We start from the raw sequence: 14,263 nt of genomic DNA, 5'->3' as shown, positions 1-14,263 counted from the left end.
GTGTGCCCCCAAATTATATGTAAAGTACGTTATAGCCTACCCGTGCATCTCAGAAAATATAATTTTACATGATGAAACGAATTCGCACAGCCATGGGTTCCATTTTACAATGATTGTTCTGAAAACAAACGTAAAGTTATATCCAGTAACTTCAGATCCCGTGACCCTAACGAAACGTATTCTAAAGTCGATAAAGGCAAATAATCACTAACTCAACCTTATTTCTGACACCACGCAACGTCGCAAATCTTAAATTCAGGTTTCCATGAACTTTGGGTAATGACCGGATTTTTGAGGAGTTTTCTAAAAGCCAACGTAATAATTTAGTTGTCAGTGATTTTATAATGTCATCAATTATACACGCTTAAGGCAAAACACTGGAGCAAACATTTGGCCTTATCGCGGGTTTGGCCTGATAAGTGCGAATCGGCATAATTAGTGAGACCAGGAATACCGCGGGGATTCGCCGTAAATCCTTCCAGCGTCTCGAAGCGAGCGGCGCTTTTTTATCTTATCGCGAGCGCGCACCGTACAAGCAATCAGAACGAATAGGTTTTTATTGGGCGATCAAACAGAGCCCACCTGTCTTCTTATTTTAGAATAATTTGCCTTCTCTAAGCAGAGCTCACACTGTCAAAATGTATCACGGATTGCTCAAGATAACTAATTCCACGTAATTCGCGGAAGGTTCCGTGAAGCATTCTCGATTATTAAATGGAGTTTTCAAGTCAGTCAAAGCCATGGATATTCGCGATATTTGCAGTTTATACTTGCACGCGGGTGTGTTTCGCTCAGAATTTGATTGTTTCAGGTAATTATACGTTTCGTTTTATAATTATTCGGAATTTGGTTGATAATCAGTAGAGTTGAAATGTCAAGGGTACCCTTGGAACTGTTTAATTTGGCAATACGAATCATTTCATTTAGACACTTCATTTCTATTTCAAAAGTTCAATATATGAAAACATTGGTTATGTTTCTTTCCAGTCGCGTTACTAGTAATTTCATTTTGGGTGATTTTTAAGTATTTTTTTATCTCCTTACGTGTTGTCTTAACTCCACGTTTTAGGCTGAGGTAAGAGTCCCAAATGTATTTGTGTTATCATAAATTTACGGCATTAAAATTACACTTACATATTTAACCAGAAAATGAGCCACGTGACAGCTGAATTAGTGTTGTTGGAAATCATTGAAGGAAAGATAAATAAATATATATATTTAACTGGAGAATGGATCAGAAGGATGTTAACTGTTTGTACATAAGTGGTTAGAAATTGAAGATCATTATTAGATATTTTTCCTTAGTCACAATGCTCCCTCAAATGGATCTGTTCACAGATACTTTCCGAAGAGTAAACCGTTACAATAAGGTTTTCAAATTTACCCTGTAAATGAAAATGCTATTCTGGAATGTTTTTACGGCTCATTTCCTTTTCATTATATGAAATATTTTTCTAATAAAAGCATTTCCATAAATTTTAAATCAAGGACAGGCTAGATTTTTTTTTACAAAGAGGGAAACGATATTATGAGCTGCACGCTCTACAGAAGTCACCTTTACTTGCCGGATATGTAGTACCAAAATGGTATTTCGTATTTATTGAGTGTCCTAAATATCAAAATGGTATTTCGTTACCTAAATTGGTAAGAAGGAGTTAGAGGAGAGTTTCTCTGGGAACATCTATTACTAAACCATATTTTTCTGTCATTTCCAAATCTTTTTCTATAAAGATAGATCATTTATATAAGATTATCAATTGGAATTTCAAAATGATGTTCCAAATTGGGTAGATCAAAATAAATCTATTCGGTCAGAGTTTCGCGTCTTCATTTTGTTCTTGAAGAGTTATTGATACGAACATTTCGTCAGTTTTGTAATTACTTTAAATTTATTTAGGGTTATTGTTAGCTTTTTTTGCCTCTTTTTTATCACGGAGCTTTCTACTTTTTCTAGGGTTTTAGCAGCTTTTGGATAGAATATGACCATCCAAAATCTATTACATTTAAACTAAAATGCTTTAGCTAAATTCAACATTTTTTCTGATTTGATCTAAATTATTTAATCCAAAAAGAATTGGATTCGAAATGGGTTGGTTTTGATTCCAATTAGATAAAAATTTGGTCATTGGGTCAAGTAATTTTCGTGAGAGAAAATATGATTATAATAGATCTATCACTCTCATTATTCGTTCTAATAGGCGTTTGAAAAAGCCAATCAGTGAATCCCATGGAAGTATTAATAATTAATACCCTGGGCACCACCCTAGGTCCAAGTCATCCAGCGACTTTTAATGCCTTAAACAGGTGGCCGGGTTACAATGCGAGCCAACAGCTCCCTACATGGTTTTATGAAAAGAGGAAACCGAAGACCTTGGTGGGAAACCTCTTAAACCAGTGGTGGGAGAACTTGCAAACTCAACGCAGAAGGAGTGGTTCCGAGAAATCTCCCAGTGCCACAAGCTGCGACCGAACCCGGCTCCTCTAGCTGCGAGGCGAAATTACTAACCACTCCGCCACCCCACGTTATTAATACAAGGAGCATGGTCGCGTGCATTCGTGCAAGTTATTCTTTATTTGGTCATTTGTAAGGATTCGTTTCCAAAAGTGCAATGATGAAAGCGTCGATTTGAAAAAACGGATGTAAGGCCTAACCCAGATTTTTCTATCTCTAAGATAAATTGAAAAAAAAAAAATAGAATTAGAAAATGTTTCTCTTAAGTCACAAGACAGAACTTTAATAGTATAATCGTAGCACGCGCGAATTTCCCGCGCAGTAGGAAATCTGAAATTCATCTGGCAGCTGTAGCGGGCGCTCGCAGACTTTTAAAAATAATAGACAGTAACGTAAGACAAACATTAAAACAAGAGGGCCAAGTTTCTTTAGAGTAAGACTTATTTAATTCAGCCTTCAGAAAAAAATGGGTTAAGTGATTTGGCTCGAGTGTGGATTGTAGTTGACTTTTTTAGCTAACCAGGTGAGTCCCCTGTCCCTAATTGGTGGCCGCCCCCTATATAATGACTTAATATACAATAACTTCGAACTTGTTTCACGACAATCATAATTTTTCGATCCGTTGTCACTAGCAGAATTTAAAACTTGCTTACTTACTCAAAACATTAAACTCGTACGGATTTGTAGAACTAATTTTCGTACAGTCTTGCAAATGTTAGTAAATTCGAAAACGGTAGGCGGACTACTAACTCGAAACTGACGACGGTAGAATTTAAAATATAGACAGTTCTGGATTTGTAAAAGCTAAAAGATTATTTATAAATTGTAGGTTAAATTGATTAAAACTTTCAGTATTTCGTTTTTTTTGTCGAGTAAATTATTTTATTATTTTTATAGAATAGCGGTTTTTAAACTTTTACAGTATTAACTATTATCAAATATTTTATTTTAATTTGAGCCCTAATTTTTTTCTTAAGAGGGCCTTTAAGTGAAAACCTACCAAGCCTGTCACGCCTACCCTTAGCGCCGCCCCTGAAAATTTGCAGGATTTTTTCGCGATATTTTATGGGCGCGTCCATGTTGGGTTTTCCCACTTTGAGCCCCATCCTAGACTCCCCGAAGAGGGCAGATGCAAGGCCCTCAGCTAGTTGTGTTTCGAGGCACTCCACCCCTGTAAGGCCCCCCTGCCCCTTTTACCCCTGCTATAATTTCCGTGGTACCCTTTTCCCCATAGTCGAACCTCCCCCTTTTTCCCTTGCAAAAATAACTTAAAAACTTTTCCCCACGAAAATTACTTAAAAACCCGCCTTTCCCTCTCTTTCGAACCCCCCTGTACCCCTGTAAACCCCCTGTATCCGGCGCCCCGCTATCTTTGCCTATAGGCTAGTCGAACCACCACCAGTAACAAAGCGAAAGGCAGTGACGGTTTCTCTCTGTCCGTGCCCCGCCTTTGGTACCCTTACTGACTAAGCAAAAACACATAAAAAGGCTTTAGTTCAGCCACTAACGAAGCGAAAAGCTGCAGCTTCTCTCGCCGTCCCGCGCTGTCTTTCTCTTCGCCTCCCCGCCTTTGGCTTCATGCCAGACTAAGCAAACATTCCAGAAAGCTCGGACGACCGCCGTACCAAGCGCTCCTTATAATATAGATGCTACATAACATTGTTACGGAAGTGTGTTGGATTGAGGCAGGTTATATTCACTTTAATGCTACTAATGATTTAGATAATAAGTTAGAAATTTTAGGTTTGCGAATGATTTATATTTTAAGGTTTGTATTAGTAAGATTTTGGTTTATTTAGATATTTTGGTTTTTCTTTTGTTTGTATGTTTTTAAAGTTCGTAATTCTTTAGTTTTTATTATATTTAGATTCATTGAATTTTATGCAGTGGCGTAGCTAGGGCACAGCAAACCGCGGGACCACATGGGGCGTGGCTGATCTTGAAGCATTTCGTGATTTTTATCATTTCGGAATTTTTAAAGGGTCACTTTCTTCCTAATAATGTAAAATTGAAATTAATTAGAAAACGTTAGTTATGACTTATGATCATATTAGTTTTTGTTCAATTTCATTTAATATAACGTTACAGGAGTACTCACTATTTATTTAATATTTAAAATATTTAAGTATAGCGCACTCCTCTCCTGTGTCAACATTCCTTCTATAGTTACACTATTAAAGCAACTGTCCGCTCTAGCATTGCCACCTGTATTATGAAAAGGCCGCTGTTATTAGAGATGGCCATGAATCTTCGAAAAACGCGACTTTCATGGCAAAGGAAGCTAAAATACCAAATAGCCAAATGATAACGTCATCAAAGAGCCATTGTAGAGTATTATAGTTGGACAAGTTATACTCTATTAAGTGGACTTTAATTATTTCCCGTGTAAAAATATTGTTTATAATTGCTGTAATTTATGTTATTAAAATTACAAGAGATCCAATCAACGTGAGGGGTACCTATAAGTACCGCCTTTTTAATTTCGACGCTTGCCTACACTCCAAAAACAAAGTTGGAAGGTGGGTCTCATATTTAATTAGGGTATATTAAAATTAAACTTGCACCTTAATTACACTATTTCGCGACTTAACTTTCCAGCCTCTTTTACAATTTTATCGTCGGCTATCGCTAAAACCATCACGAGCACAGAAACAACGAATAAGAAAAAAATTAACTCAATGAATGATCTTTAAACATTATTAAATGGGCTTTTGGCAACATCCAGAAGGAAGGAAAATAATTCGTTGCTTTGCCACGTCGTTTAATTTGTCAAATCAATATCTGTAGCATCAAGTACCGACCTAGCTAGGCTCGTGTAAATACCCTCTCAAGTAATATGTTTAGTTTTTGATGAAGCGGCGGACAATTGAAATAACAAAAATAAGAAAACCTTATGAAGTGGTGAACGACACGATATTGAAAAAGTAACGTACGAAATACTAGAAATAGAAAAATTGCGCAACTTCGACAAACATATCCTTCAACGTGAAGGTAAGACTAGCTACGACCGAACTTGATACGTAACTTATGATATATCAATTAAGCACTTTAATAATGCCTAACAATTTAGTCTCAAATTTTTGCCGCTACATTCTTTTGGCGCTGCACGTAGGTTCAACCGCGATTTCTGAAATTTTTGAAGCCGTTTGATGTAGGTTGTGGAAAAAGTAGCGTAACTTTTTAAATACTTTTCCAATAACTTTAAAATTTCCGGGACAATTATTAATACATTTTCTATCTTTCTATAAAAAACCCTCGTAAATTTTGGTTTTGGTGACAGTTCTCCTTTAAGGTATTATCCCCAATTGCTTCGTAATCACAAAACGTAAATTGTTTGTGTCAAAATTTATTTGATTGTGTGAAAGTGTATGACGAAAAATCAAAAACAGCTGAACATCGCCATTAACTAAAATCTCTGCAGTTCTATATTATTTTGCGCTTGAAGTCATTCTTGGTATCAGATTTTATCTCTTTAAAACCATATTTTTTTAAAAGTGTCGATGTCGATTTGTTTGCAATTGCATGATACAGAGTAACTACTAAGAACGTTGGTGGACTGCATCGATTGCACCTCATTTTTAAATTTTTAAATTACAGAAAAGGAACTTGAAGAGTTTTGTGATAAAAGAGCAGGTGTTTTAAGCGGAAATAATCAAATTTGCATTTACGAAGCGAAAGGACAGGCCTTATCATGGAAGGACGCGAGAAAACTGTGCCGGTTTCCCAATCAAGATGAATTTGCCGATCTATTTTATCTGGATAACCAGTCTGAGAGAGACCGTATCCTAGTAACACTTCTTGGTAACGGTAAGTAGTTAAAAGTCAATTGAAAGTGCTTCAAATAAATATACTTTCTAAGTAATGCGAATTAGTTTTAAAACAAAGACCACGACCATTACTGCGTAAGTATAAGGTCAAATAAATTTTGACCTTACTTACGCAATAATGGTAGTGGTCTTTGTTTTTTTGTTTTAAAACTAATTCTCATTACATATACGTCTAAGGGGATTTACACCTAGCACTTAGTTCGTAGTATACTTTCTAAGACTATTTTTCAGTTGGTTCGGGAGAAAAAGACAGTGTTAAGTAATTTATTGAAATATTTTCTAAATTGGTTAGGTAGCGCCGATTAGAATAACCAAAATTCTAGAATATTTTGTTTCTATTTTACTATCGCTTAGAGAAGATATATCCCAAGCTCATACCAAAATATACCTCTAATCTGAAAGATAATAAAACCTAAACACGCACATTCGTAGGCTCCGGACAAATCGCTTGCATTACTCCGTCAAGGATGTCAAATTTGAAAATTAAACTTCGTAGGCATATTTTTAAAAACCATATTTTTCTGACGTCCTTATTTTTTCCAATTTCATCTTATGACGTATTTAGCCTTCCCTTTTCCCTTCCTTTTTCCTCCAAAACGTGTTTGAAGAAAGCAGTGAGAGCTTGCATGGTACATTTTTTTTATTATTTATATATTTAAAAACATATACAAGCCTATATATATATTCATAGATGAAATTTGTTTTTCCAGAGACATTTAAATCATGGTGGATAGCTGCAGTGGAAGTGCCCGGACACGGAAATAATTCGCATGTAATCTGGAGAAACGTGGCAGTACCGCCGTGGCTCTCCGGTCCACCCGGGCACTCGGACACCGTGGACCTAATTCAATTCATGGTTCTTGAAGTTGAAAGTTCTGAACAGAATGGCTTATATATCAGAAAGAGGCTCCATACATATTCAGAAAATATCATGAAAACCCCACTTTGCAGATATTCACTTATTGACGTAGGGTAAGTCTGTGCTGTTGCGTTTTATTAATCTTAATATAAGGAATACAAAAATAAAGCGATCTACTGAGCGAGATGGAAAATATTAATATTTAATGGAAACTATTGCAAATACAAAGTTTTCTAGATAACTTACTAATTATAAATATTCTTTGGTAAAATACTATAACGAGATTCTTAATCTTATAAAATATAACTTATTAGTGAAAAATAATACTTAATAATGAAAAATAATACTTATTAATGAAAAATAATACTTAATAATGAAAAGTAATACTTCTTTATGAAATGTAATATTTATTTATGAAAAAATATACTGATTAATGAAAAATAATAGTTATGAATAATGTTTCGTATTTGGTTCAGGAGATGGCACTGTAGGTCTAAAATCGAGAAGAAGCCTGGAAAAATCCAACACCTGAGCTATAAGCCGTTTTTTCAAGTGGCCTAAATCGCTTCTTAACTAAACTCAAACCGTTTTGAACTAAGTCTAAGTAATGTTTGTCTAAATTATTCGAAATTTTAAGCATACTTTAAGTAAGCGGCCGAGATATTAAGAATTTTGTGCCAGTCGATGCAAAAGTTAGTTGAACAGAATAATGTCGAGGGATTACAATGTTTTGATGCTGCGTCACCCAATAGTAAAAAAGTACCCAAACCATCAAGAATAATGCCATAATGGAAACTAAAAACAGCTCAATATTTGTTAATCCAACAAAAGCACTTTAAATTCCTCCCCACCCCAAAAAAAAATTGTCAGCTCACTCGACATTCACAAATTCGACTAAAAATAAGATAAAATTTTTAAAACAGCCAAATTTTAAATAGTCGAAATTGGCAAAAATCTAACGATGAAATACATAGTTAGAGCTAAGTCTTAGTATAATATTTTGTACTGTATTTAGTATTATGCAGCATAATTTAGTGTAATGTGTGGTAGTGTAATGTAATGCAATGATATATGCGATTTTAAAACTGTAGAATACGTCCAAGTCGTGTTTTTTGCTTAAGCTTTGTTTGCATTTTTATTTCGATTGCAAAATTTAAGTATGAATCATTTCCAGGGGAATGGGGTGTAGCTATCGAATAGGTGCAATTAGAATTTCAACCATCTTTTCAGAGTCCGGGAATGCTACGCCAGCCCTCACATTGGTATTACAAACTCCGAAATGTTCCTCTTGAACTCTCCTTTCCTGGAAATGGGTGCATCTAACCTCTGTTAAAATCAATCAAAATCACAATTGTTTATTTTAAGTGTAGGAAAAATGGTTCTTTATTCAATCCAATTTTTTTATAATAATGACTTGATAGTTTGATGGTTTTGGTTAGTCACGGGTGGGGGAATTCGAGAAAAAAATTTAAAAATCCAATGTTACAGAAAATTAAGAGACAGCGAAATAACAAACAGTGTTGACGAAATGAAATGATAATTGTTCGCAAACCATACCCGGAATTAATATTCTTATGAATAGGTGTAAAAGACTGAATCCGAAAAGCAAGAATGGATTCAATTTCTTTGGTCTAAATATTCCTAGTAAAACGTTTTAAGACAACTTCATCTTAGAACTATAGCTAATGGCGTAAATAACGCCCCACAATTCAGGGTCCACGACCACTCGAAACGTTTTTAACTGTCCACTGTATAGATGGTGTTGGTCCATTTGATCGAAAAATATGTGATCGACAGTCGATCATTATACGTTGCAATTGATCGAAATTCCATTTGATCGAATCCCATTTGTCATTTGTTTCATAAGATCGAACCTTCAAATGATCGAATACTATTTGATCGAATTCAAAAGTATTTATAGTACCAGTTGGTATGTTTTTATTTTACCGAATGTCAATATGAAGTGCAGAAGGAATAATGATGGAATAATTCATTGCTTAAGTTCAGAAGGAATAATGATGGAATAATTCATTGCTTAAGTGCAGAAGGAATAATGATGGAATAATTCATTGCTTTAACTGTATTAAGCCACAAAGATGAAGAGATTTTTACTTTATACACTTTATGATTGAATTTTTTATGACATCGACGATAACGGCCCGTTGTTTTTGATATATATAAATAGGGTCAGGTTACGTTAGGTTAGGTTAGGTTAGGTTGATGTACGCGCGCCGTAGTCGCGTATGCACCGTTGTATACGACCACGTTCACGGCCCTTCTATTGCTAAAAATTAGGTACAGAGTTCGTTTTTTTAATAGGTCTTTCTATTAATTATGTCCGCGAGAATATTTTGTTTTCTACGTCACTGCGCTCAGGTTTTTTTCTGTATTTTATTTTTTTAATTTTTGTTGTTAAATTGTAAACAAATTTATTAATTTATTAAATTTGAATATGCATATTTCTGTTGTTTGTTTTAGTTTCTTATTATGGAGAAGTACTATGGTTAATTTTCTTTAGTACAGTTTAAAGAAATAATTATTATTCATAGTCTACTGTATCTCATTCTGACTAGATGTTGCCTTTTCGATTTACTCCCAAAAACTAGTAGTTTTACCCTACAGTAGCTTTCGATCAAATTTCGTTCGATCAAATGCCATTCGATCAAATGCAATTCGATCAAATGGAAATTCGATCAAATGGGACCCGTTCGATCATTTGGGAATCGATCAAATAGACTCAAACCGTATAGATATAAAATTTATCTTAGAGAGGAGTAGCCATGCCGCCTTACCGATTATATTAATAGCTTGAAAAGTTAGCTAGGAAGATGAAATTAGGGAGCATGCCAGTATCAAGAATTGATCTATTTATATATACACTCTTTTTCGCGGTCTTTTCGATCACTCTTTTGGCCCCCCGCTAGTCGGCCATTACCTGGAACCACCGGTGGGGGGTCTAGGCTCGGGTCCTGGGTCCCAGGATATGGAGAATGGGGGTTAAGGGAGGTAAACTTAACATGAACGCACCCAGCAAAATTCCCAACAAAAGAGTGTATAACAAGTTGGCAAGCTTGCCAAAATATACCCTCCTCGGAAGAATTTGACTCAATGATAATTCGCCATATTCAAAGCCTTCCCCAAAAAATGTTATCCCGGTGCTATGCCAACCTGTATATTTTTTTACTTTAATTATAATAAATATTACAAATGTTATTGCATTAAACAAATTTCCAATATCAATAAAACTAAAAACCAACTTTAGAGTGACCCAAAACGTTATTAAATTACCAAAGCAATAAAATGAGAAATCGGAAATACAAAATTTAAAATTATTAGGACGCTCACGAAACGTAAGATATTCGTGCAAGAACCCATTGTATTATAGGTCTTAAACAATCAAATTGATGTGTTACCAAAATTATTAGTGAAAGCACTAATAAAAACTGCTTGGGCTCATGACGACAACCCAACGAAGCCGATAAAAACCAATGCAAATAAAAAATCGTAGACATGAATTATCCCCCACACTATCAACATACAAGAAAAAATAACCACAAAAAAATATATAATAATAACCCAACTAAGTAACAATTTAATTAAAATTCTCAGGAATAAAGAAAAAGCCATCTAAATACCCACAGTAATAAAACATGTTTATTAAACATTGTATTAACCGAAATATGTAATAAAAATATATAATAATAACCCAATCAAACAACAAGGTAATTCGAATACTTAGAAATCTAAAAAATGTCAATCCATATACCCATGGTAATGAAAATTGTAATGGAAAAAAAACAAAAACACCTAACTGATAATAATTCCCGGTTCATAACGCACAAAAAAAACCTTAACTGAATAGTGAAGGCCATTGAGTAACCCACTCGCATAGAGTGGAACGTGCTATGGAAGCGCATGAACCAATAATCCTAATGGCCCCACTTGTTTTCGAGGCGTGAATAAATATAGGCCGAAGATCGATGGTATTGTTTTTACATTTTTTAGAGCATAAACTTATGTTTTTATCCAAATATTGTACATGACCTTTAGGCCAACTTGTTTATTTCACGCTTAGAAAACAAGACGTTGCGTACGAAAAGTGTTCACAAGTTACGCTGATAGCCTTCCACTCTATGTGAGTGGGTTACTCTATGGTGAAGGCTAAACAACAGCGCATATCTCAAAACATAAAACCAACGTAACCACTTTAATGAAAATGTATCACACAATTAAAGCCGATAAGAAAACACGTAAAATAAATTACGAAGTTACGAGTAAAGTAAGCAAAAAGAAAAAGCGCGTTGTATACCACTAGAAATTGTATTCACAAATGACCGTTAACGGTTCAAAAGTACCAATAGACAAAAAACTAACTACTGTAAGTGGACCACTCACATGTTCTATCCTTTAACCCTCTTATCTCTGCTGACTGCGCTAAAACAAGATTTGACCTTTAAAATTGCATACGGAAACCAGTTGGCAAGCCAAAATATACCTCTCCTCGGAAGAATTGTCCCTAGTGGTATTAATTTATCGAGACGACCCTTATTTACTAAAAACGTAATCCGGGTTCAATTAAAATAATTGAGACGAAACAACCGAGTTTAATCTATTCAGAATAATAGAAATTAAGTAGTTACAACAGCGAGTTAGACGTACTAAAACAATGCACAATTGAATTTAACCCTATTTACAGTACAAGTTTATCAGTTAAATATAATACCAAAAGTAAATAGGGGGAGAAAGTCTGGCACTTGGGTCCAACCGCACGACGTCTTATTTGAGGGGTAAAATTTTTGGGCTTCGGAAATGACTTCCCCCTCGCCTCTTTACAGGGACACAAAGGTATCGGTTGTACTCCGCCACGATGAAAAATAGTTCTCTATAAAATACGTGAATATTAAACTTTTGCTTTCGATAATTTGGTTAATTTAGTTCCTAAATAATGGTCAGCATTTGACAGAGACTATTTGAAATCGCGAGGCGGTGACATGGTTGCCAGGGATTAAATTCAAAATTTTCATCTTGAGCGCGGAGCGGAATACCACAAATGTACTACTTCGCGCGTAATGCGCTATCCTTATTGGTTAGAAATATCACGTGATCACTAGCTCTTTAAAAAGGATAGCAAGCATGGTGGAAGGTAAAATCTGAAGGCAGTGATAGACTTTTTCCCTCTATTTACTATTGATTATACTAAGCAAATATTAATGAAAGAAATATCTACAGAGGGTATTTGTATTTTTCTCGCTTACGAAATACTTGCTGCATCTTTAACGCTTATTTTATTTCAACACTCGCCCTTGATGAAAATACCGTTGAATAGCTATATTCGACATCTGGTAGTGGACGACTTGTAGACTTCCTGTTGTGCCACATACCACATGAAAAAGACCAATGTCGTCCGATTTCCAATATCATATAATGACTCGCACACCCAGGAAACTAATGACTGCATTAGGAATCTTATATGTCCAAATATCCACACCAATAAAAAATGTATTAACAAGAAGCGAAAAACTTACCATTCACAAAGCACAGAAAGCCACTTGACTAAACGATAGCTCGTATATCAATAAATGACCGTCGACGGAATAGTTAGGGTTCTTTATAAATAAAAACAAACAAACCCAATTGATGAACTTCATTAAACATCTTAATCCGTCGAAAAAACGTTTAAAATAAAGTACGAAGTAATGACGACCCAGTTAAAAACCATACCAACAATAGTGTAAGAACACGATGTATGCAACTCGATATTTTCTTCATAACTTATCCCTATAGCTTGAAAACTAAATACTCCAAACACGCAATTGATAAAAATAGACGACTGAAAAAACTAAATAAATTACAAAAAACTAACTAGATGAGCCCCCCACGGGTTCTACCCTTTAACCATCTAATCTGCTGACTGCGCGAAAACAAGATTTGACCTTTACATTTTCATACGAAAACAGTTTAGAAAGAGTTGGAGAGAAAAAACCCATTCATACAAAACGCACACACAACGAACTCATCACCTACAACCGCCATAGCACAAACTCAACATTCCCACACATAAGCAATACAAAAAAAAACAAACTTTCCAATAAAATTGAGTTAACGAAAAAAAGACCACCGCAACCAATCCCACCGCAAATTTATCCGTTATTCCTCACCGTCACACGGTGGTTTTCCCACCCTTAAAACTGCAAACACGGTTTTTCGACTTTGCCCAGGTAACGCGTGCGCAGCCCAGCTACACAGACATAGTGCCCTCGGAGAGGTAAAGTGCAGACTTTAACAAGTTGGCAAGCCAAAATATACCTCTCCTCGGAAGCATTGTCCCTAGTGGTATTAATTTCTCGAGCTGACCCTCTAAGTTATATCTCCCCAATTCAGAGTTATTTACTAATAACGTAATCCCGGTTCAATCCCGCCCGGTATAAAATTTTAATTTGAATTAAAATAATTGAAACGAAACAACCGAGATTACTTTGTTCAGAATATTATAAATTAAGTAGTTACAACAGTGAGTTAAACGCACTAGAACAACGCACAATTGAATTTAATCCTATTTACAGAATAATTTTATCAGTTAAATGTAATACGAAGCAAACTTTAATAAAGAAATATCTACAGAGGGTATTTGTATTTTTATCGCTTACGATATAACAACACAGAAGACCTTCTTTAAACCACTTCACACAGTCAAAATTAAAATACAACTAGCGGTATTAATTTCTCGAGATGACCCTCAAAGTTATATCTCCCCAATTCAGAGTTATTTACTAATAACGTAATCCCGGTTCAATCCCGCCCGGTATAAAATTTTAATTTGAATTAAAATAATTAAGAACAACCGAGATTAATTTATTCAGAATATTATAAATTAAGTAGTTACAACAGTGAGTTAGACGTACTAAAACAATGCACAATTGACTTTAACCCTATTTACGGTACAAGTTTAGCAGTTAAATATAATACGAAGCAATTTTAATGAAAGAAATATCTACAGAGGGTATTTGTATTTTTGTCGCTTACGAAATACTTGCCGCATAGTTAACGCTCATTTTATTTCAACGTTCGCCCGATCAAGATACCGTAGATATCTGGTACTGGACGACTCGTAGACTGTCGGAACCT

General features: G+C 35.1%; 1 protein-coding gene across 1 annotated transcript in view; it reads left to right on the top strand.

Annotated features, from left to right (window-relative positions):
• Nucleotides 1-600: 600 nt before the first annotated feature.
• Nucleotides 601-14,263, top strand: part of LOC149956186 (adhesion G protein-coupled receptor L3-like) — a 43,100-nt gene continuing 29,437 nt past the window's right edge. Inside the window, exons 1-3 of the mRNA XM_090164660.1 lie at nucleotides 601-811; nucleotides 6,050-6,259; nucleotides 6,990-7,251. Coding sequence (XP_090020786.1) covers nucleotides 715-811; nucleotides 6,050-6,259; nucleotides 6,990-7,251 — 569 coding nt within the window. The 5' untranslated portion in view covers nucleotides 601-714. The remainder of the gene's footprint in view (nucleotides 812-6,049; nucleotides 6,260-6,989; nucleotides 7,252-14,263) is intronic.

Source organism: Leiobunum rupestre, chromosome 2, assembly GCF_980474605.1.
Source record: "Leiobunum rupestre chromosome 2, qqLeiRupe1.1.hap1, whole genome shotgun sequence".
NCBI lineage: Eukaryota > Metazoa > Arthropoda > Arachnida > Opiliones > Sclerosomatidae > Leiobunum > Leiobunum rupestre.
Note: the sequence above shows the minus strand (reverse complement) of the source record. Positions and strands in the feature narration are given on the sequence as shown.